At 30.8% G+C, this 25,932-nt stretch overlaps 1 protein-coding gene across 1 annotated transcript; it reads left to right on the plus strand.

Annotated features, from left to right (window-relative positions):
- Positions 1-2,752: 2,752 nt before the first annotated feature.
- Arr2 (arrestin 2) lies at positions 2,753-24,581 on the plus strand. Its single transcript, XM_075376581.1, has 7 exons — positions 2,753-3,004; positions 7,438-7,559; positions 10,524-10,871; positions 12,904-13,092; positions 13,793-13,981; positions 16,925-17,093; positions 23,228-24,581. Exons 1-7 carry the CDS (start codon positions 2,938-2,940, stop codon positions 23,377-23,379), a joined length of 1,236 nt encoding a protein of 411 aa, XP_075232696.1. The 5' UTR covers positions 2,753-2,937; the 3' UTR covers positions 23,380-24,581.
- The last annotated feature ends 1,351 nt before the right edge of the window (positions 24,582-25,932 follow it).

A 25,932-nucleotide genomic window follows, 5' to 3' on the forward strand; every position in this document is an offset into this window, starting at 1 on the left:
TGATTTAATGTCAGAGAGTCTGAATGAAACAAACAAATCCATCCAAGAGACTGCTTAAAGATTTTCCAAGTGTTGGCTTTCTATCTTCTACACAGTTTCTCAAACTGAAGATTATTAAGTTAGGATGGAATTAAAATGTTAGTGAACAGGGATTCATTAACATTCTTCTTTGTTAACTCCTCGAATATATGCTGTAACAATCTGATTTTTCCATGTTCTAAACAGTTATCTGAGACCAGGATCAACTGTCTCATCTCAGGAATGGTCGAACTGAGAATGTACAAGACTACACGTCATTTACACTCATACATATCATCCTCATTCATCCTCTGAAGAATTACCTAAATGGTAGTTACCGGAGGCTAAAACAGGAAAAAAGAGGATCAACTGTCTGGATTAATAAGGTTTTACTCATGGTCACATTTTTAAAGATTTGTTTTCAAATTTTAAAGACCTGTATGTAAATATATATAAAAACAAAGCTTACTGGGATGCATTATTTTTGTCATGCTTTTCTTTACACATTTTGCAAAATGACTGCTTCTTATTGGATTTGCTATATATATACTATGAATAGTAGTAATCACTAATCATCATTCACAGCATAAAGAAATTTTTCTGACAAATAAAGATGAAGTAAAGAAAAAAACTTCATTTCTTAAGTCCTCTAATTGGTTCTCTAGTCTGTATTTTTATATAATGTGAGCATTTTGTAGAATGTCAGCAAACTAACCCAAAAAAACAAATATTTTGCGAAAAATCTTATGTAAAATGTCTGGTAGAATAGTATGTCTCATTTATCGAAATGTTGTCAGGCCCATATTATTCTCCCTTTTTTAATCATATTTGGAAAGAATTTAAAATGGAATGAAATTTTGTATAGTAAATGGTTTAAAAAATTTGGTAAAATCTTTCTGTAGCACTGTAGTCATTTTATATGTAGAAGTCAATCTGTTAAAAAAAATCATTTTTATCTATTCTAAGCCGAATTACAAATAAAGATCATTTGGGAAAAAAGGATTTAATAATTTTTTATTTTTTGAAAACAGCTAAACAAACAATATGAAAATCATTCTTACAGATAATATTTCTCTATTGTAATAAAAAAAAGCAGTACATTTTTAGAAAAAAATGTACAGTTTTTTAAATTCTCCCAACAATAAAAAAAATAAAAATAAGGTATTAAGCCATCTTTGAATGTAATTCTTCATTTTTACAGTATTAAAGTAAATCAGATTTAGTAAATAGTGATGAGTTTAGAGATCTTAAAAGAAGATAAATTAAAACAGAAATGTTATGAAATAACTTAAAAAAATACTGCAGAACAGAACAAAACAGAGAACTGTATAAAACAAATAAAATGGTTGACTAACAAGTTAATTTTTGTTGTTGTTTTCCAAACTATCCCTGTTCATATCCTCCACGCAGAACTAACCCATAAATTTTAATTTTGACCATACCATATACAATAAAAAATTAACAAATCCTTTTGTCTTTCAGTAATTGTTTACCAATTTCTCTCCGAGGAAAACCCAGACGCAATAGTATACACAGATGGATCAAAACAGAATGATACCATAACATGCGCATTTGTTGTTAATGACAGAAACTATATGTTTGGTCTACCTAATATTACAATAGTCTTTATTGCTTATTTGTACGCTAACAATAAGGCTTTGAATATCATTAACCCTAAATGTCTTTTTTCCTAGATATCATTATTTGTAGCGACTCATGTAGTGCACTTCAAGCTTTACAATATTTGTTTTCTAGACATCCTATCATCACTGAAATCTATACTACAATCACTGAGTTGAACCATCGCAACACACAGGTGAATTTCTGTAGGATCCTAGCCACGAGGGAATTCCTGGTAATAAACGCGCGAAAGATGCTAATAGTCAACCGTTTTTTACCAGTCGTGTTACTTCTGCTGATTTCATTAATTTTGTAAAACACACTCTTCGAGCAAAGCGGCAAGGTGACTGGACTGCTACAGTTGATAATAAACTCCGACAAAGGTACTGTGTTGCCATGGGATTCTTGCAGAAAAATTCGCCGAGAGGAAGTGGGCTTTTGCCGATTGCGGTTAGGACATAACTGAGCTACTCACGGGTATCTGTCAGCAGAAAACGCATCACTCTGTGTAAGATGTAATTGCCGCCTGATTGTGCACCACATCCTTTTGGATTGCGTATGTTATGCAGCCTTACGTCGTAAATTTAAATTACCAAGGAATATTTGCCGCATTCTAGGCTTTATCTAAGTTATTTTCATCTAAGTTTTAATCTATTAATATTTTTGATATCTGAGAAGGGTTTTTTTTGTTATAGTTTTGTTTCGGACGATGATGACGCGAAAGCGTTTTTCGATCCTTTCCAAAAAAAAAAAATATTATTTTTTCAACTATAATAAATATATCATATTTTACTTTAAATAGAATTTATCGATCGGAACTACAGGGTTAAACAATAAAAGCCTACTATGTAAAAATGAAGAGAAGGTCACGTAGCTACGGGAAAATATTTCTAAGTTAAGGGTAAAAATGTTATCGTATTACGCCTTAAGAAAAATAAGCTTGTTTTATCAATATTAAAAGTTATGTGAACAAGGAACTCGGAGTTGTAAAGTGAAAAACTTATAAGTCATCACAGTGTAATCTAATTAAAATTGATCCTTTTAATCACATCATACCATGGGTATCCTTACAAATGCGGTCGTTTAAAGGAAATAAATAGCGGAGCAGAAGCAGTAAATCATCAGCAAACGGCGCATTTTCTGTTGAACAGAACTATTATACTGAAAGACCGTTGTTAACCGAACGCGTACGAATCGCAACTGCTAATTCTTCGTGTTTAGCGTGATATCACTTGATACACGCTGATCGGTCAAAAGTTTTTTCACAGAAGTTGTGCTCACATTTCTACCTAGAATATCATGTTTCCTCTACTTTTTCTGGCTTACGTAGTGGCCGTTAAGGTCTTCAAGAAAACTACCCCTAATGGTAAGCGAATTACTGTTTTTTATTAAATTATATTTAATTATTTATTAAATAATATATATATTTTTTATTATAAAAAAAAAGTTAATGTACTGTAAGAGGAATTTAAATCTCAAGTTGAAATTTAACAAAAATTTTATTTAAAGCTACGTAAAAAATTAAAAAAAAAACCAATTAACGTAAATAAATAGTATATAAAAATTGTCTGTTTATAAGACGTTTAATAATTAATAATTAATGTACGTTTAATAATTAATGTTTAATAATAAATTAACAATAATTTAAAATTCTAATTATTTTCAGAAATAAAGGTTTTTATAAGATAAAACTAATAAACGATTCCAAATCATAATAATAAATAAAAGAGTTTACGGTAGACATAAAAACATGTATAGTTTACTAATATACATACTTGTATTAAACTGTAATAAATGCAATGAATATTAATTATGTCATACAAACAAGATGAAAATCTCTATTATAGATACAAGAAGACAACGAAGTGTTGAACAAAAATATAGAATATTTTTTAACTATTTTATCGAAATAGAATAAATTAAAAATAATCTGTTGGTTATAAAACGTAATTGTACGTATAATATTAAAAAAAATCCAGTAACACATTCTTACATTTACACTACATTTAAAAACGCAGCAAATTAGAAAAAAAACTACTTTATATAAAACATAAAATAAATTATTTAATAATTTATAAAGAAAGGTTCATAACTACATAAAATCAAACAAAAGAAATATAAACCACCTACAGAGTCAAATAAAAGTTCCGAAAAAAATATACGTAGCTCATTTAAAAGTGAGTTTTTTTTAAACAAAAAACAACGTATTGTATTATATATCAATAAAAAACTAATCAAATCTTCTTTATTTTTAATTTAATCATGGCTTTGATAAAAAAATATTAATAGTTCGATTGTGTTTTTCTTTTCATAATAACAACTTAGAGCGTAAAGAAATTACTGTTTTAACCTTGTCAATATACACTTAGTAATTTAATTTGTTAATAATATAAAACAATTAAGTAATTAATTAAAATATAGTAATTTGACAATCTAAAATCATAATTTAATTTATATTCGTCAGGATAGATATCTTACAATAAAAATCATTTCTAATTTCAAAAAAATTGAAAGTATTACATAAAACAAGATTTACTTATTATACAGGTTGTTAATATAAAAACTTGTATTATTTTGTTCCTATGTAACTATCTTTGAAGAATCTTAAAAAGTTCTTCCTGTTTGTCCTATATAAAAATTATCACAATTTAACGATTTACTTTTTTTATAGCAACCCATTTCATCTTTTAAAATCTTTTTAGTCGAAATTGAAATATATTAATTTATTTCATTTGTTTAGAATCAAATTAAGTTATAAAACATTTTATAGAGAAAATCAAATGATACATTACGTAAATATAATATAAATAAATATATATTACTTTTTAAATAAATAGTTTAGTTAACATCTGGTTAATTACTTTAACAATCTTTTATAGTAAATAAGCGTTGCAAATTTTAAACACATCTACATTTTTTTATAACGTATTTAGAAATAGTAGTTAAAGAAAAAATAAATGAAAAAAATAATTATTTGTCATTATACGACATTTTATTAATATCTTTTTTAAAAGTATAACATATTCTTCTCTAGATCTACTTCAAGAGAAAACAAATAGAGTTAACATTTTTTCTATTATTATTATTCTTACGGATCTATTAAAAAAAATCTATACAGCATTTTCACTCTAAATTTTAACAGCAAATTATCTTTTTCAAATAATCTTTTTTTTTAGCTAATTATAAATCTAAAATCTGCTCGGAACATTGAACAAATATTGAATGTTTATAGTTGTTTGAAGGAGAAAAACCCCAACAGCAATTAACTCCTCTATATTCTGTCTTATTCCGGCTGGCACCGATGTCAACAGCTATCGATGAAATTAATTTTTTCTAGCGTGTGAAAAATTGCCATAATTGACCGGAACTCAAACCTAGAATCTCTGGATAAAAAGTAGAGACGCTACCACTTCGCCACCGATTCGGTGAAATAAATATAATCTTAATAAATTAGTTTTAACAAATTTCATGAAGACGTAATGCCATGAAAAATACTAAGTGTAAAATTGAAAAATTTAGTAATGTAATATTATGTAAAATAATAATAATAAAATTAAAACGAGTGTGTCGGTGTGTGGACACACTACTGAAGCCAACCAAGCTTCTTACACAATATTATATGAATTATTAATGGCGCAAAATAACGTATAAGCAATAAAAGTAAATTTAAAAATTTTTTATTAATATGAAATATGAACTAACAATGAAATCCAATCTGTTTAATCTGTCAACGGTTAAATCTGTTTAAATATTTAAATATGAACCCACCGAGTCGGTCTAGTGCTGAACGCGTGTTCCTAAATCAGGTGATTTGGAAGTCGAGTGTTCCAGCGTTCAAGTCCTAGTAAAGTCAGCTACTTTTTTCCAAATTAACTTACCGAATTGGTCTAGTGGTGAACTCGTCATCGAAAATCAGCTGATTTCGAATTCAAAAGTTCTAAGGTTCAAATCCTAGTGAAGGCAGTTACTTTTATACGGATTTGAATATTAGATCGTGGATACCGGTGTTCTTTGGTGGTTGGGTTTCAATTAACCACATATCTCAGGAATGGTCGAACTGAGACTGTACAAGACTACATTTCATTTACACACTCATACATATCATCTTCACTCATCCTCTGAAGTAATATCTGAACGGTTATTACGGGAGGCTAAACAGGAAAAAAAAAGAAGATGAAAGAAATATTTAAATATGGGCGTGATAAATACTGTTCACAAAAGAGTAACAGTATCATTCTTTGAACACGATTATTGAATGAACTGTGTAATAAAGCTAGCGAGTGACGATTTTTCGTGACGCTCGTTTTTTCTCAGTTGACTTCTCGTCCCGAAGCCTGCTTTTAAGAAGCTTCGCTTCAAAAATAATAATAATAAAATTGAGAAAAGTAAGAAATAAAAGACAGAACACAAAAAATGGAAGTGATATCATTTTATGAGAAAAATTTAACATAAAAAAATCGTAGGGAGTAATAGACTCCTGCCAACTTTGCATTCCATTCCATTCCATAAAAAAATCCTTAAACAAAAGCGGGAATTTAAGACGCTATAAAACCGTATATTAACGGAAGCATTATATAGTGAGAAAGGCTTACAGAAATTCTCAGGAAAAATGTAGTAAAAGTTAAAAAATTTTTAAAAAAAATCTACGGTCCAGAACTAGAAGATAATATTTATAACATAAGAAAAACAAAAGAAATTTATCAAAATTTTGAAAAAATAGCGTGTAATGAGAAAAAAGACTAAAAAAATGGATAGCCCACATGGTCTAGTGGTTAACTTGTCATTACAAATCAGCTGATTTTTGAAGAGGTCTAAAGTTCAAATCCTTAAAGGCAATTAATTTTATACGGATTTCAATACTAAATTGTCGATACCGGTGTTCTTTGGTGGTTGGGTTTCAATTAAACCACACGTCTCAGGAATGGTCGACTGAGACTGTATATGACTGCACTCCATTTACATACATACATATCATTTTCATTCATCATCTTAAGTAATACCTTACGGTGGTTCCGGAGGCAAAACAGAAAAAGTGAGTAAATAGAATGGATGAAACTAGATTAAAAAAACAAATATTTTACTTTTTTCAAAATAAGCTGGTTCAAAAAAATTGATAAAAGATCTAAAATTGTTAAATATTTCTGAAGAAATAATTTTCGACAGTTAATCTTTTAGAAAACTAGGGAATGAATCTAAATTTCCAGAGAAATAGAAAAACACAGCGGATGGATGTAAGGAGAGAGAAGTTAAGGGAAAGAATGAAATAATTTTGGAAAAAATCATGACTATGCATATTTGATCCTTCGTCGCAAAAAAATAAGTAATTGCTTATATACATATCATTTGGATTCTAAATATCTAAATAAATAGAATAATATGTACTAAAATAATTAAGTAAAAGACCTTCAACGATTTACCGCGAGTGTGGATGCCATTTTCAGAGTTTCTATTTATAAAAGAAATTATTTTTTTTAATCAGTAATGAATAATAATAATAATAATTCATCTTTATTAATCAAATTTCCATTTTCTATTGGCTAGTTAAATTTTCAGTGAAACCACCGTTACACATGAATTCACTTTAACAGATTATTGTTACACAATATTACAATATTATGTAATTATGTAATTGTAAAACATAACGTTTTCACAATTTTCATTTTTTCATTCAACTTAATTAATTTTTTTTTCTTTCAATAACATAAGTTTTTTCTAGTTGTTCTATTAAACAATTGACTTAAATTTTAAATTTAAAAAAATGATAGTCTAATTTTACACAAATAAATTATCGAATTTCAGGCAAAGTAACCGTATACCTAGGTAAGAGAGATTTTATTGACCACTTAGATCACGTTGACCCAATTGATGGTGTAGTCGTTGTCGACAATGATTACCTTCAAGGACGCAAAATATTTGGCCAGGTAAGAAAAAAAGTTGAATTTTTATATCAAAATTATATAATTAAATCATTTTGTGTTTTAGTATTAGAAATAATTTTACAAAAAAAAAAAAAAGTCATAAGAATGAATCTTTCAGAGTTTTGATATTTGATTCAAGAGACGTAAGCCTAAATTCAAGATTACAATATTATGGTATCTTTTTAGCTTTAGTGAAAAAAGATCATAGTACTTTTCCTATTCTACTATCAATTTTAACTTAAATTTTTTTCGTGCAATGAAATCAAAATTCTGATGCTTCTTAGCCCATCCTTGTTTTATTCATTTTATGCACATGTCCAAGGGAAATATTATGTTATAATTCTCGTGAATAGTTTTTATACAATGCTTATATATTCTCATATAAAGTATAATGACAACTTTGGAGCTGTCTCAAAAAAAATATTTTAACTACACCAAAAAGACAATTTAACTAATTGAAGGAACTGAAATAATGAATTAATGGGTAGGTAACAATCAGTTGATGCAGCTGAAACTCAAATCATATAAAGTCTCCAAACCTTGAGCCGTTTTAGCCAACTAACGTCTTCACTATTATCTAGAAGGTAGGAATTATTATAACTAAATAATTCACGTGATTGCTTAGCTGCGGTTTATACTGGATGATTCAAAAAGGACCTAACAATTTGAAAAGCATATAAAAGTTTATTTTGTTAACTTACAGATTCGGTTGAGATCTTATTTCATAGAAAAACACATCAAGTTTAACACCCATCGTTCATTTTGGTTTGAATGGCTTCCATTTGCAATGCGACATACATCCCACCTGAAGTCGATTTCATTCCAGACTGCAGCCAGCAAGTCAAAGTCTTGGCTTTAATTCGAAGTCTTAGCTCATAAAAATCAGCGGAAAAAGGTGGCACATAAAACCAATCTTTAATGAAACCTCACAAAAAAGAATCTAGCGGGGTCAAATGTGAGAAGATGGCCGTACAATTGGACCTTCACGAACGGTCCACCGACCTGGGAATAGAGTATGAAGAAAATCTTTGACTTCTTGGCGGTTGTGAGTTGGTGCCCCGTCGTGTTGATAATAATGCCGTCCATCTTGGTCATCATCGTCTAAGTGAGAAATTATAAAATTTTGAAGCATATCTAGATAAACGATATCATTTACGGTTGCCTCCTGGAAAAATAACGGGTCGTATAGTCTTCGTTTGCTTAGGACACAAAAACATTAACGTTAGGGCTGTATTTGTGTTGCAAAGTTTCATGAGGGTTTTCACTACCTTATATTCTATGGATGTTCGTCTTGCTACTGATGTGAAACGTTGACTTATCACTAAAAACTACATCGTCTAAAAATGTATCGTTGTCTTCATTTCTGTCCATCATTTCCACACAAAACTGCAGTCCATCTGCAATCATCTGTAATATATTGAACCACGGTTTGTACAGCTTCAAGTACAATCGTTTTCGCATTACGTAAACCAAGCAGTCGTTTGTGGAATGCCAACCTCACGTGACGTACGCCGAGTTGATTTCTTCACACTACGTGCAAAGCTTTTTCTGAATTGTTACACAAGAGGTTCAGGAACGCGTCGGCGTCCTGGTGATTTTCTATGTTTAACAGAACAACCAGTCTCAACAAAGATTTGATGTTAAGAGTAAATCGTACGCCTACTAGGAGGCTTCCTTCCATATTCTCAACGAAAATTACATTGAATTGCAGTTTCTGACTGCAAATGGTGGAACCAAAACACGTAGCGAGCACGTTCCGCGCCAGCAAATGTATCCATTATTAACTAAGCTGGTGGCCGAATTCACTACTACTGGACTACGCGAGTCAAAAACTTGGTGTGTTTTGCTATGAAATGAGACTTCAACCGAATATGAAAGTAATCTAAATAAATTTTTATATGCTTTTAAAGTTTAAAGTTACTTTTGAATCACCCGGTACTTTTTACCGAATCGATGTATTTCTTCTCGAATGTAGGTACACACAGATATTCGTGAATCTCACTGTTTCTTAAAAACCAAGGCGCTTCTCTTATAATCCGCAGTTATTTTGTTTTAGAATCGCTGTATTATCTCAACGTTTCTGCTGTTTGTAGTACCACAAAGCTGGAACCCATTAGTTCAAATCGGTTTCAGAATTATCGTGTACAACAACCGCTTGTTAGTGAGAGTTATGATCATAGCGGCTTCTGAATTATGAATTATTTTGAAGTAATTTTTTATATTTAATAAATTTACCTGAACATTTTTCATGTGTTTATACTTAAATAACTAATATGGATATTAAACAAAACTTTTTTTTTATCTTATACCTTATTTTTAAATAAATATATAATTTATCCTCTATTGACATAATCAATAGAGGATTTATGTTCCGATAAGAATAAAACATTATTTGTTTATTTAATTTTGATTCAAATAAAATGAAGGAAAAGAATCCAGTGGTGGGAAATATGTCTGTCAGTGTTACGTATTCGTGTTTCGTAAATACTGGTTTTACTAAGGTCCATACATTGCAAATACGGTTTTATACAATGTTTTATTCATTTTTAAAATTATACATATTAAGTATCCTTAAATTATGTACGCAGGGGAAGTTTCATAGAGAAATACCTAGAAGAAGGAAGTGCTAGGTTAATTTTTTATACTCATCCGGTCCGTTAGATTCTAGTTGATTAGTTCAATAACTTTTAGAATGCTATAATATTTCATTTAATTAGTGTACATAAAAGGAAAAAAATTAAACTAATTAAGAAATAAATACGGCTCCTACAGAACAATAAGAAGACGAAAAAAGAACTTTACAAACGATGTGATGTTCAAGAATAGTTTCGAATCGTAAATACGATTGAACCAAATCAAATTAACCAATATTGCCTTTTTTCTGTGAATACAACGACTATAACAGTATATTTAAAAAAATTTTGTTATGTTATATATTAATCATATTATAATAAATTTTATTTACAGGTTGCAACCACATACCGTTACGGTCGTGAAGAAGATGAGGTTATGGGATTGAAATTTAGCAAGGAAATCGTTTTATCCAAGGAACAAATCGTACCACAAAATGAAAAGCGTGATGAAAAACCAATGTTGACACCGATTCAAGAAAAACTCATCAGAAAATTCGGTTCAACTGCTTTCCCATTTACATTTACCTTCCCACAGAGTTCTCCATCTTCAGTAACATTACAACCAGGCGATGATGATAACGGAAAACCCCTTGGAGTTGAATATTCAATCAAGACCTACGTCGCTGAACATTCAGAAGATCGCGGCCACAAACGTTCATCAATTACCCTTGCAATCAAAAAGGTGAGAATAAAAAACAAATCGAAATAATTTATTCTTCTGAATGAAAATGTTTAAACGCTAGTAAGTTTACGATATAATTTTTTTATTACGTTATATTCTTTGTAAAGATATGCGTGTATGATTTTTCTTTAAGCCAAAGAAAAACTGTAAGTATGAGAAATCGATTATTGATTTTGTTTTACTTGCAGATTTTCCTATAGGAAGCCACAAAAAACTTATTAAATTAAAAAGAAAATAAATAAAAATAAACAAGCTATACAAACAATGTACAAGAGTTTAAATACAATAATTAAAAAAAAAGTAATAATAATAAGAAAATTATATCCTAAATATTAACGAAAACGAAGAAAAGATAATATAAAATATATTAAAAAAAAAATTAAAAGTAATATATGAATTTAAATTAAGAAAAATTATTATAAACTGTATAACAATTTCTAAAAAAAAATAACTTAGATATCTTTCTTTACGGGATCCACGGACTTATAATCAAATCAATCGACAGATTATTCATTACTTTACATATTACCAAAACAAATGAGTACATCTTTATTACATATTACAACTTGATGCGTTGGTACCTATACTAATGGGACCTTACAGAAGTGTATTTAAAATAATTCAAATATGTACATCCATCTTTTTAGCTGAGGTAAATTTTTAAAAGTTCCAGCTATAAAGTTCTTTCTCATTTCTTTCAAATCGTGCTGATAAGTTGTCTTAAAACTTCTTTTCAATATTTCGTTTCAATATCGATAGATATTGTGTACGTTAATTTCGATTTTTTTCAGAAAGTTATTATGTTATTTACTAAATTTAATGTCATCGTCTATAAAAAATCAATTTGTATTATTATCGTAATATACGTAAAAATAAATTAGTTTGATAATAAAATTAAAGGGAATTATAATTATTTAAATATTTAAAAAAAGTTTTGATAATTTGAGGAATATCGAATTTCGATATCAATATCAAATTCTTCAAAAAGTTTTACTGATTTTAATGTTTTCCAATCTGGCGGCGATCCTCTCTCTCTTTTTTCTGTTTTAGCCTCCGGAACCATCGTAAGGTATTGATTCAGAGTATGAATGAGGATGATATGTACGAATGTAAATGGAGTTTGTTGTCTTTTACAGTCTCAGGTCGACCGTTCCTGAGATATGTGATTAATTGAAACCCAACCTCCGAAGAACACCGGTATCCACGATCTAGTATTCAAATCCGTATAAAAGTAACTTCGTTTACTAGGATTTGAATCTTAGAACACTCGAGATCTAAATCAGCTGATTTTCGATGACGAGTTCATCACTAGACCAACTCGGTGAGTTAATTTGGCGGCAACCCGCGACAACTCATCCTCACGCGAGCGATGTAAAACTGTAGATTTTTATATACTGAACTAAGAAGTTCCATCAGGTAGCCATACGTATAACAGCATAAATTCGACTATGAATTTGGTATTAATATTTTCATTACGTCTAGGTCAACGAGGTCATAGATAAGAAAAAACCTCTAGGGCTACTTGAAATTATGGTCGTAGGCAACATGGAATCTACGCTAGAACGTTCTCAAAGACAAAGAGCAACGTAAAGTTTACGCTCGGTTCATAATCGAGTTCAAGCTTCGAGAAATATCTTAGGTTTCAGCTTTTGATTATCACACTGAAATTGACTATATGAATTCGAAAGTTATTCAAATATGTAACCACTGTAAATGGAATAATGAAACTCCGGGACTTTGCCGTCCTGGAAGAATTCTTGAGCAACTTCAATATCCACCTGATTTCATTAAAAATTTGATTTTGGGAACGCATCCTTTTATCCAAACATTTTATTTTATCCGGTAAGTTGTGAAGCGCGTTAACTGGGAGAGAAATAGCCCACACGTAATTACTAAAAAAACATTTCCAATTTTTGAAGTTCTATAGTATATAGTATGGGTGAAGCCGCAATGAGAATGTTAGCCTTTTTATATAATTAAAAATTTTCCATATATATATGTATAAAAAATAGAATATAAATTTTGATTACAGTTGCAATACGCTCCATTGACTCGTGGCAGAAGATTGCCTAGCTCACTCGTCAGCAAGGGATTCACATTCTCAAACGGAAAACTTAATTTGGAAGTAACCCTGGATCGCGAATTATACTATCATGGAGAAAAGATTTCAGCTAATATTACTGTCAACAATAATTCAAAGAAATCTGTCAAGAACATCAAGGTAATTTTTTAATACTCAAATTAGAATAAATCTATTTTCAACTCGTAATAGAAATTTTTAATTCTTGCTCTAGTTGGTCGAATCTTAATTTTTCTAAGCAGTTTTTTATCCGATTAATAACGTTTATAACTGGATTAAAAAATATAACCCTAGGTTATAAATGTAACCTTTTGATTTATCCTTTTTAGTTAAAATTTACAATTACTTTTTTTTAATTTTGGTTTCATCTCGAGATCTAAAACGCCCTTCAATGATCAACTTAATTTTTAGAATTCTCCTATTTCAAATTCTTATAACTTTTTTTCCTTATTATTACCCATGTTAAATTTACTTTTAAAAATTGTAAGTAAAAGGAAAATTAATTTTATTTTTATAAAAAAAATGTTGGCGTCGTTTTGCTTTGCCTATCCTTTTTTACTGCAATTCTGTACCCCAAATTGAAAAATTTCTTAACTCTGGATTCTAGTGTTTAACCTGACTGTTATATCTGATTTTTTGTGTAAACCACAGTTTATTACCACTGTTTAATTTTAAACAGGTAATTCTTTATATAGACTATTAGTAAACCGCTAATACACATTCCCCTTTTTATACTGCAGAATAATTGTCCCATAAAAAAATAAATTGTATTGTATTACATATTTAAAATATTCATTACTAAATAAAAATATATTTTTTTTTTTTTTACTATTTCAATTAGGCATATGTTGTCCAACACTGTGAGGTGACAATGGTCAACGCTCAGTTCTCAAAATATGTTGCAAGTTTAGAAACACGTGAAGGATGTCCAATCACTCCAGGTGCATCATTTACCAAATCATTCTTTTTGGTACCACTGGCCAGCAGCAACAAAGACCGTTATGGAATTGCACTTGATGGACATTTGAGGGTGAGTATGAATCTAATACGAGAAATAAAAGTTAACATAATTATTTTATTGATAATTAATTTTCAAGTTCATTAAATGTATTAAACTGATTTTTATAAAAAAAAAACAAAAAAATAAAAAAAAATAAACCGATTTAGTCAAGATTAAAAAAATAATATTAAAAAAAAATTATCTTAAGTAGTAAAGGGATGATTGACGGATATTTGTACACAAATATTGATTTCATTGAATTTATTCAATACTAGAAGTTACACAAAAAATGTTTATATATTTATATGTTATAGCGTATATAAATAAGCTATAATATTTACAATTTATATATATATATATATAAAAATGAATGTTTATTTGTTGGTCCCGTATGCGTTCCCATACCTTCATCCGATTGCGATGAAACTTTGGTGAGTTGTGCGCACGCCCGCGAAGGTTCTGAATTAGTTTGGACCCGCTAGGTGGCGCTGGGGTCGAGATATTTCGAACAATTGTATTTATGGTCCGATTTGGCTCATATTCAGAATATATATTAGTTACGTGAAAGATACATTTTTATAAAGAATGGACCGGCTAGGTGGCGCTGGGGTTGAAATATTTAGAAAAATTGTATTTATGAACCGATTTGGCTCATATTTAGAATATACATTAGTTAAGTGAAAAGAAAAAGTTTTACAAAAACTATACCCGTTAGGTGGCGCCGGTGTCGAGATATTTACGAAACAAACAACTATACAAACAGACTTTCTTCTTCTATATTTATAAAAGACAATGTTCTTATGTGTGTCCGCTACAAACTAAAACCTGCTGGACCGATTTACGCGCGGATTTTTGAAAAACGGTCCGCGTAGTCCGGAGAAGGTTTAAAGCTATTGAAATCCTCTATCTGACAGTAGAAAGAAATTTATGGGTACTTTGAACCGACTACTGTGTTTAGAGAATAGTTTGAATTAAATCCGATAGGTAGTGCTGTTTTGACAATTGGATTTATTTACATTCTGACTTTTATGAAGTTAAAGGTTAAATTTTGTGAAGTTCCGTAATGTTTTGTAAGTTTCTTAACGTTCAGTATTAACTGTGATGATTTTGCAGCCATATCTATTTCCATTAAAAAGATATTTTCCACACATTACTGTATTTAGAGAGTGGTTTGAATTAAATCCGATAGGTAGTGCTGTTGTTTTGAAAATAGGTTTTATTTATATTTTGACTTTTATAAAGTGAAAGGTTAAATTTTGTGATGTTCCGTAATGCTCAGTTTTTTAATGTTTTCTCAAACTTTCAATTATGTTCATTTTTTCTATATATATATATATATATATACTCAAATCTAGGAATAGCGAAAAATTGCCTGGTCTGCTAGTTTTTAATATTAAAAAATGTCTAATGTGTTATTTTAGGTCAAACAAAAGATGCACTTTCTTCTTTTTTGTTTCATTTTGCTTTCGAATACTTCGTCAAAAAAATATAACCGATGGCGAAGGTTTACATTTCAACGGAAACACTCAGGTTTTAAGTTATATGAACGATTTGAACAGTAGAAATATTGTTGAAAACAATTCAAAAATTATTACTGGAATGGGGGAAAATTGTTTAATGGGATAGGAGCTCAAATGATGAGATTATTTTTCGCGTGAATGTGAAGTATCTCGAGAAAATTGATAAATTGAAATGTATTGGGATCGATTCTAACGAACCGTAAGGAAATCCAGGATAGATTACATTCAGGAAACGCGTGTTTTTATTCTACGATTAAATTATTGAGCTCTCGATTAAAACGGGTTAAAATTAGGATATATAATGCAGTAATTTTACCGGTCTCCGCCGATCTCCGTGGCGGAGTGGTAATGTCTGTCTTTCATCCGGAGGTCCTGGATTCGAATCCCGGTCAGGCATGACATTTTCATACGCTAAAAATTTCCATTCTCATAGGGCGAAATGATCACAGCAGTCGATGCTCTATATCTCAACAAAAAAAAATTACCATTTTTTTTATATGGTTGTAAGACGTGGTCGTTGAATGATGGGACTTTGGAGGTTTTAAGAATAAAATTCTGAAATAAATATTTGATCCTGTGTATGATGAACATACTGGACAGTGGAGGAAGCGGCACAACTTTGAGCTGAATAGATTATATTCGAGTTTGGGTGTGGTTAGAGCGATTAGAAATCATAAATTACACTGGACAAGATTGTCGCCCGAATGGGTAACGAAAGAGTGACTGCTAAGGTTTTATTTGGGAAAACTCAATGGAAGGAGATATTTGGGTAGATCCAGGCGACGTTGGGAAGATAATATTAGGTTTTAATCTGGGCAACGTAGGGTGTAGAAACCACGATTGGGCGGGTTGAATTTTGTACGGAGGTCTGGGGGACCTTTACTAAAGGAGCTGCAAATTTTCGAATTCTTGAGAGCATAAAGTAAAAAATTAAGTATTATTTCGGAAAAACCTTATATATATATTTTTTTTGGTTGTTTGTGGGCGAAAAACGCTTGGGCGTTATCATCGCCCGGTAGTTATTATTAAAAGGGTAATATAACTCCAAAATAATAAGCTATACAAGGTGTATACGTAATAATTATCATATAATAAAAATTTACTAAAACAAGCCAAGAAGGCAAAATAAACCCCAAAACTAATATCACAGACAAAGTGAAACATTAAACTTTAAAACCTTATAATAGAAAATATTATCATTTAGTTATCATTTTTATATATCAAATTTCATTTTTATTTTGATGATACGATCGTAGTTCATCCTTTAGACGGGACGCTATCGCTCTGTTATATGAAAACTACTTTTATAAAATTTCATACCATTTTTATAAAATTATAAGTTATCATTCTGTTTATCTGTAAATTATTAATAATGTATTCATGTGTGAAATAGCATTTATAAATATAAAACCTACTCGATGAGATGTATTAATTATTTCTATTTTGTTACTAGGACGAAGATGTTAACTTAGCATCTTCCACTCTGGTAGCCGAAGGAAAATGCCCAGCTGAAGCCATGGGTATTGTGATATCATACTCAGTACGTGTAAAACTAAACTGTGGTACTCTTGGAGGTGAATTGGTTACTGATGTACCATTTAAACTCATGCATCCAGCTCCAGGTAAAAAACCATTTTAACATCAATTCGATAAAACTTATTGTTTAATTCATCGTAAAGAAATATAATGCACTGATTATACAGAACGATAATCATACTGTTTAATGCTTCAAATATATTATTGGAATGTACTACAAAAAAAAAAAAAAAAAAACAAGTTGAACGAAAAATATCGAGCAAAATCTAAATCAATTCAGTTATAGGAAATAAAGAAATCAGAAATGCAATTACGGCTTTAGATCTTAGAAAAAAGAAAATAAGTTTTACATAAATAAAATAATACGGAACTATTCATACCAATCAGTCCTTCTAAAGGATGTTGTTTATCTGTAAGTGTTTTTAAAATTTAATTAAGTGGCTTGTAAGTACGTAAGTTGAGCATGGCTAGACAGGCCAGTCTCATCCTTAAAATTATATTTTAGTTTATAATTTTTAGATTTAAATGTGTAATAGTAGCTCTAACATATTTATTAATTTGATTTCTTAGGCACAATCTCCTGTTCTATAAGTTGGATAATCTATAAAGGAATTTTAGGGTAATCTGCGGGGAAAAACCATTAATATAGAAACTCTAGAATAACTTATATTCTAAAAGTGGTGTAAAAAATGCCCGCATTAATTAACCGATCGACTTAAGGTCCTGTTTTAAATCAATCGTTTAAATGTAGTATTTTTATGATTTTTATTTAATTTTCCAGTTTCGTTACTTACTATTAGACGAGGAAAGTTATAGTGTAAAATATTTAAAGAATTTTGTCTCAAAATGGTGCCTAATTTCTTTCTTAGAGAGGGAGTAGAAGTAGAATGTTTCAGAGAAGAGGAAATTCCCCGTTGCCAAGTCATCGCTGCTGCAGACTGAACACATGGTTTTCACTCCTAATATTACACGTCATTTTTATTCTGTCTTTTATCGGCTAATCCTCTCGTTTTGCTTCACGTTTTAAGCTCATTGGTTGGTTATCTAAGAGTCGTTCTTCTCTAAATATTGTGCACCTAACATTGTATATTTTTTAGTATGTTAATGAATTAGTTCATCTTACGATAATTTATTTTTATCGCTTTTGAAAGATAAAAAAAAAAAAAATAATATTTTAATATTAAAAACATTTGAAAGGTACAAAAAAAAAATTCAAATAAAAAACAAGGGTATATGTCGGAAGTACCTTCTTATCAATAACATTGTTTACGATATACTAATACATTAACACTGATTGACCAAATCAGTAATTACGATCAACATTTCAGTTTTTATTATTTTTTCAGTTTTTTTTCATATTTCAGTTTTATTATTTTTTTGTCTTCAGTCATTTGACTGGTTTGATGCAGCTCTCCAAGATTCCCTATCTAGTGCTAGTCGTTTCATTTCAGTATACCCTCTACATCCTACATCCCTAAAAATTTGTTTTACATATTCCAAACGACGCCTGCCTACACAATATTTTCCTTCTACCTGTCCTTCCAATATTAAAGCGACTATTCCAGGATGTCTTAGTATGTGGCCTATAAGTCTGTCTCTTCTTTTAACTATATTTTTCCAAATGCTGCTTTCTTCATCTATTTTTCGCAATACCTCTTCATTTGTCACTTTATCCACCCATCTGATTTTTAACATTCTCCTATAGCACCGCATTTCAAAAGCTTCTAATCTTTTCTTCTCAGATACTCCGATTGTCCAAGTTTCACTTCCATATAAAGCGACACTCCAAACATATACTTTCAAAAATCTTTTCCTGACATTTAAATTAATTTTTGATGTAAACAAATTATATTTCTTACTGATGGCTCGTTTCGCTTGTGCTATTCGGCATTTCATATCGCTCCTGCTTCGTCCATCTTTAGTAATTCTACTTCCCAAATAACAACATTCTTCTACCTCCATAATCTTTTCTCCTCCTATTTTCACATTCAGTGGTCCATCTTTGTTATTTCTACTACATTTCATTACTTTTGTTTTCTTCTTGTTTATTTTCATGCGATAGTTCTTGCGTAGGACTTTATCTGTGCTGTTCATTGTTTCTTCTAGATCCTTTTTATTCTCGGCTAGAATTACTATATCATCAGCAAATCGTAGCATCTTTATCTTTTCACCTTGTACTGTTCTCCGAATCTAAATTGTTCTTTAACATCATTAACTGCTAGATCCATGTAAAGATTAAAAAGTAACGGAGATAGGGAACATCCTTGTCGGACTCCCTTTCTTATTACGGCTTCTTTCTCATGTTCTTCAATTATTACTGTTGCTGTTTGGTTCCTGTACATGTTAGCAATTGTTATTCTATCTTTGTATTTGAACCCTAACTTTTTTAAAATGCTGAACATTTTATTCCAGTCTACGTTATCGAATGCCTTTTCTAGGTCTATAAACGCCAAGTATGTTGGTTTGTTTTTCTTTAATCTTCCTTCTACTATTAATCTGAGGCCTAAAATTGTTCCCTTGTCCCTATACTTTTACTAAAACCAAATTGATCTTCTCCTAACACTTCTTCCACTCTCCTCTCAATTCTTCTGTATAGAATTCTAGTTAAGATTTTTGATGCATGACTAGTTAAACTAATTGCTCTGAATTCTTCACATTTATCTGCCCCTGCTTTCTTTGGTATCGTGACTATAACACTTTTTTTGAAGTCTGACGGAAATTCCCCTTTTTCATAAATATTACACACCAGTTTGTATAATCTATCAATCGCTTCCTCACCTGCACTGCGCAGTAATGCTACAGGTATTCCGTCTATTCCAGGAGCCTTTCTGCCATTTAAATCTTTTAATGCTCTCTTAAATTCAGATCTTAGTATTGTTTCTCCCATTTCATCCTCCTCAACTTTCTCTTCTTCCTCTATAACACCATTTTCTAATTCATTTCCTCCGTATAACTCTTCAATATATTCCACCCATCTATCGACTTTACCTTTCGTATTATATATTGGTGTACCATCTTTGTTTAACACATTATTAGATTTTAATTTATGTACCCCAAAATTTTCCTTAACTTTCCTGTATGCTCCGTCTATTTTTACCAATGTTCATTTCTCTTTCCACTTCTGAACACTTTTCTTTAATCCACTCTTCTTTCGCCAGTTTGCACTTCCTGTTTATAGCATTTCTTAATTGCCGATAGTTCCTTTTACTTTCTTCATCACTAGCATTCTTATATTTTCTACGTTCATCCATCAGCTGCAATATATCGCCTGAAACCCAAGGTTTTCTACCAGTTCTCTTTATTCCGCCTAAGTTTGCTTCTGCTGATTTAAGAATTTCCTTTTTAACATTCTCCCATTCTTCTTCTACATTTTCTACCTTATCTTTTTTACTCAGACCTCTTGCGATGTCCTCCTCAAAAATCTTCTTTACCTCCTCTTCCTCAAGCTTCTCTAAATTCCACCGATTCATCTGACACCTTTTCTTCAGGTTTTTAAACCCCAATCTACATTTCATTATCACCAAATTATGGTCGCTATCAATGTCTGCTCCAGGGTAAGTTTTGCAGTCAACGAGTTGATTTCTAAATCTTTGCTTAATCATGATATAACCTATCTGATACCTTGCAGTATCGCCTGGCTTTTTCCAAGTGTATATTCTTCTATTATGATTTTTAAATTGGGTGTTGGCAATTACTAAATTATACTTCGTGCAAAACTCTATAAGTCAGTCCCCTCTTTCATTCCTTTTGCCAAGCCTGTATTCACCCACTATATTTCCTTCCTTGCCTTTTCCAATGCTTGCATTCCAATCTCCAACCATTATTAAATTTTCATCTCCTTTTACGTGTTTAATTGCTTCATCAATCTACCAATTGCTTCGTATACACACTCTACCTCATCATCATGATGGGCGCTTGTAGGCATATAGACGTTAACAATCGTTGTCGGTTTAGGTTTTGATTTTTCCTTATTACAATGATTCTATCGCTATGCGTTTTAAAATACTCTACTCTCTTCCCTATCTTCTCGTTCATTACGAAAACTACTCCTGCCTGCCCATTATTTGAAGCTGAGTTAATTATTCTAAAATCACCTGACCAAAAATCGCCTTCCTCTTCCCACCGAACCTCACTAATTCCTACTACATCCACACTTATCCTATCCATTTCCCTTTTTAAATTTTCTAGCATACCAACCTTTTTTAAACTTCTAACATTCCACGCTCCGACTCGTAGAATGTTATTTTTTAATTTTCTGGTGACCCCTTCCTTAGTAGTCCCCACCCGGAGATCCGAACGGGGGACTAGTTTACCTCAGGAATATTTTACCAAGGAAGGCGCCTCCATTATTGCTATATGAAAATGCAGGGAGCCACATTTTCTTGGAAAAAAAGCAGCTGTAGTTTTCCATTGCTTTCAGCTCCGCAGTACTCAGAGGACTGAGTGATGCTGATATGGCCGTTTAAGTCATTCTGACTCACGCCCCTAACAGCTACTGAAAGAGCTGCTGCCCTCTTTCAGGAATCATTCCTTAGTCTGGCTCTCAACAGATACCTCTCCGATATGGTTGCACCTTCGGTCCAGCTACTCTGTATCCCTGAGCACTCAAGCCCCCTCACCAACGGCAAGGTCTCATGATTCATAGAGGAGGTTCAGTTTTATAGTTTTATTTTTATTTCAAATTTATTAATTTATTTTTATCGTAGAACTAATTTTAACAAATTTAAAATATAAAATCTCTCCTAAAATGAGAGAGGTATGTTATATTTGATTAAATTTAAATTTAAAACCTTATCGGCCTGTATTAAATGAGTAAATGAAAATTTAATGGTCGCTCATATTTAACTAAGATTTTTTTTCATATAATTGAACGAGTAGGTCGTAATATACGGAGTGGCCCGTAGCTAGTATACTGCAGTTGAATCGCCAAAACTTCTAGCGGAATTACATTTTCTGACGGGTTTAACTTTTAACATATAGCAGAGGTGTCATATTGCAATATTCCAAAAGGGTTTTTTTTGGACCAACGAATTCGGTGCGTACACTTATACTCCGCAACCGACAACGTGCAGGAAGTTCATCGCCGTATGCTTCTGGAGTATGGATCGGATTCGCCAAAGCCGAAAACCATTGCACATTTAAACAAACATTTCGATGCAACCGGTACAGTACTGGATATGTCTTGTGCAGGAAGAGTAAAAACTCTCATCATGACCGAGAACAAGGAACGGCTACAGCAGGGTTGATGACGTCTGTCCGCAGCGCTGATAATTCCCAGAACATCATTATACCGAACGCTCGAAGATATGAAATTGAAACCATATCACCTGAAACTCATCAACAGGTTGAATGAAGATGATTTTGATCGCCGCCTGCAGTTTGCTGAAGAGTGGCTCACCAAGTCGGAAGAGGATCCACAGATGGAATAGAGTGTGATGTGGACTGATGATCCAAATTTCACCTGTCCGGTATTATAAACAGACATAATTGTGTTTACTGGTGTACATCGAATCCAAATGCGGTAGTCGAATACGATGATATGTCCCGGCATCATGGTTGGGGAGGTGTTACGTATCAAGGAGTTATCGGTCCTTTCTTCTTTAAAGATGGCGTCAATGATGAGAATTACCTAGAGCTATTGGAGATACTGTTTACCCTTTACTCCAATAGAGAGACCTCTTTGATCAATTGCGATGGAGCTCCTCTTTTATATCCCACAACAGTACGGAATCGGTTGGGATCAGGCATTCCCTGGACGTTGGATTGAACGTCGCGGGACAGTTGAATTGCCGGCCCGCTCTCCTGACTTCACCCTACCAGACGTTTTCTTGTTGGGCTATTTAAAGGAAAAATTTATTTCCGCAACATCAACACCCTACAGGATCTGAAGGATGTGATTAATGAGGCCGTTCCTCATGAACTATGTGCAAAATCGTGCGATAATTTGTCTTTGCGATTACAGCTTGGATTGACGCTAATGGATGCAAGTTTATCACACAATGGAAAACAGATATTAAAGAGTGTTTGTATTACAAATTAAAACATTTCTTTTCTTTTCATGCTTATACTGCTTTTACGGCGCGTTAAAGTATGGATTATTACTTTTGGGCCACTCTTTAATACACTAATATATTTTGAACCCATTTTAATATATTTATAATTTTATTTTATTATCATTATTTTTATATTTTGATTAGTATAAAAATATTTTTTATTTTAGGAACCATCGAAAAGGAAAAGGCTAACGCAATGAAGAAAACGAAGAGCATTGAGAGAACACGTTATGAGAATTCTTGCTATGCTGAAGATGATGATGATAATATTGTTTTCGAGGACTTCGCAAGGCTTCGCCTCAATGAACCAGACGAATAAATAAACATTTCAACAATCAAGATATTATGATATATAGATATATAAATAATTATCAACTTATGTAATTTAGGCCGAAATCTTATCAGGAAATTTCTATTTTAAAAAAATTATAAAAATAAATAGAACGATCCAAAATTTGGGTTAATACTGTTCATTGAATGTTCTATTGAAATATTTTAATTTAAATAGAGTTTAATTGTTTGGTTTTCTTTTTATTTATTACCAATTTATGAATTTTTTTTATAGATAAAGTGAAAATTCCCTTTCTTTATATTAATATATTTTTTATTTACAGATTAGTCCTTTAAAATGATCATTTTGTTGTATAATTAAATATAAAAACAAATAAATAAAAAAAAGTATAAAAAAATAGAAAAATATAGTAAATAAAAAAAAAAAATTTCGATGCCATGGAACTATTTTAGAGACTGTTAGCAAATTCATTGTTTTCAGATATTAAGAAGAGAAACAAACATCTACAACATAAAAAAGTATCTATTTTTTTTCTTAGATTTTTTAATCATAATAGATTTTTTTTTCTTTTAGGGTTATCATTAAAAAACATTCACTTTCTGTGCATGTGTCCTGAATTTTTTATTTTTCATGAATATAAGGTGAACTTTTACGCGCGTGTGTATGTATCTATGACTGTATGCGAGTGTGTGTATGTCTTCATAACCTGTAATAGATTATTTACATCGTTTCATGGATTCCATTGTGCCAAAAAAATTGTAAAAAGTTAAAGAAACTAGGAAACAGTAAAAAGTCAATTTAAACTTAGAAAATTAGTAGTTATACAACAACGATCAGATCAAAATAATGAAATAGAAGTTTTCCGTTAAATATAGAGAAAATTCCTTAAACAATAATACAATAGATTTCTAAATCTAAAATCGTATTTTATTTTTAATGCTATAAAATAAAATTAAAACATTTTTTCCTGATAAGGCCTATTTGAAAAAGGAAAAGTTACTTTTTGGTTTTTATTATTTTTTAACATTATAATAATATATATCGAAGAAATACAGTTATTAAAATTAAATGTCTATTAATCTTCTTTTTTTATTGTGGATCGATTATATATAGCGTTAAAAATTGTAAAAAAAAAACACATCTAATTGTATATTGTTGTTAAATAACCACAATGATTATTATAATAATGTATGAAAAGAAATAATAAATAGTTACCGATGATTATTTAATTTATACTTTAATCATTTGATTTTATTCCTGTTTTCCAAAAAAAAATATATTTTCAGTTGATGAAACACCAATTATCATGTCCATTACAAAAAAAGCTGACAACACAGTTGTTTCTGATACACGGCTTAGTCAAACAACTTAATTTAAAATATTTATCATTTTACTTAAATATAATATTTTTTCGTTTATTTAATTCAGTGATTCTAAATAAAGCGTGCGCGAGTACCGTATTTAATTAGCGTAGGTGTGGCGGTACTAGCGGCGACGGTCGGTACTAACTAAACTAATGTAATTTTAGAACTTAACTCAGAACAAATTTCGCTTGGACGGTCGGCAGCTAGTGTAGCCGCGAGGCTTAACACAACAGGTACCGAGTCGATCGGGCGATTGAGAGAGACCCGGCCAGACCATGTTACTTTTTTAAACTTCAAATATTGTTCATTTATTTAAGTCTATTACTCACCTGTGATATCACAACATATTATAAATGACTACAACAGCATTTTTTGGTGTGGAGGTGCGATTTTACAAAAATTTGTTTTTGCAAATATTGTTATTTTTTAATTGTTAAAAAATTCTCTAAAAAAAAATATGACCTTAATTATGCGAAATCTTGAGATATTGAGGGTGACCTTGTTCTACAGCCTCACCCCTTGATATTTTAATTTGAAAATTTGGTGGTATCGATGCTCCATGTATAAAAATAATCTGACCAAGTTTGGTCAAAATCGGTCGACTAGTTCTGAAGATATAAGGTGATTTAGAGGCCAACACCGAACACTCGTACATATGAATACGCACATCTGGAAAATTTTCATTCGATTTTTTTTTGGTTTTTCTGGTTCCTTAGGCATCAAAACGTCAAGATACGGTGAAAACCGCATATACCCAAATTTGATCGATTACAATACTTTCCCTTCTAGAGCTATAGCTCTGCTACAGCGCTATTTAGATGGTAAAGTAAAATATATCTTATACCAAAAGATTTCTTTGTTCAGACGTTTATTGCTTTTTCCATGAAAGAAACTTACTGTATTTTATCCATAAAATATATTCTTCTGGTATTGAAGATGAAATTTCATCTCTAAATAATAAAAATGTTAGTTTTTCTTTTACTAACGTTCAATTTGTTTTTACTCGCTAGGTAGCAGCACTGAATTATTTTATTATAGCACTACTTTCCCGGCTTTTTTTTATATTTTATTAATTAGATTAAATATAATTCATGTATCGTTAATAAATATGAAGATTTTATAAACAATCTTTTTAAACAATTAAAATGATCATAAGGCATAAAAAACACTGAGGAATAAAAGCACGATTTTTATCTACTTACTCTGAAAGTAATGA

This window comes from Lycorma delicatula, chromosome 10 (genome assembly GCF_047948215.1).
Source record: "Lycorma delicatula isolate Av1 chromosome 10, ASM4794821v1, whole genome shotgun sequence".
Taxonomy (NCBI): Eukaryota; Metazoa; Arthropoda; class Insecta; order Hemiptera; family Fulgoridae; genus Lycorma; species Lycorma delicatula.

Coding starts and splice junctions, on each gene's coding strand:
- Arr2 (XM_075376581.1), top strand. CDS start 2,938: ATGTTTCCTCTACTTTTTCTGGCTTACGTAGTGGCCGTTAAGGTCTTC. Junction 3,005..7,437: donor CAAGAAAACTACCCCTAATG/GTAAGCGAATTA, acceptor ATCGAATTTCAG/GCAAAGTAACCGTATACCTA. Junction 17,094..23,227: donor ACTCATGCATCCAGCTCCAG/GTAAAAAACCAT, acceptor TTTTTATTTTAG/GAACCATCGAAAAGGAAAAG.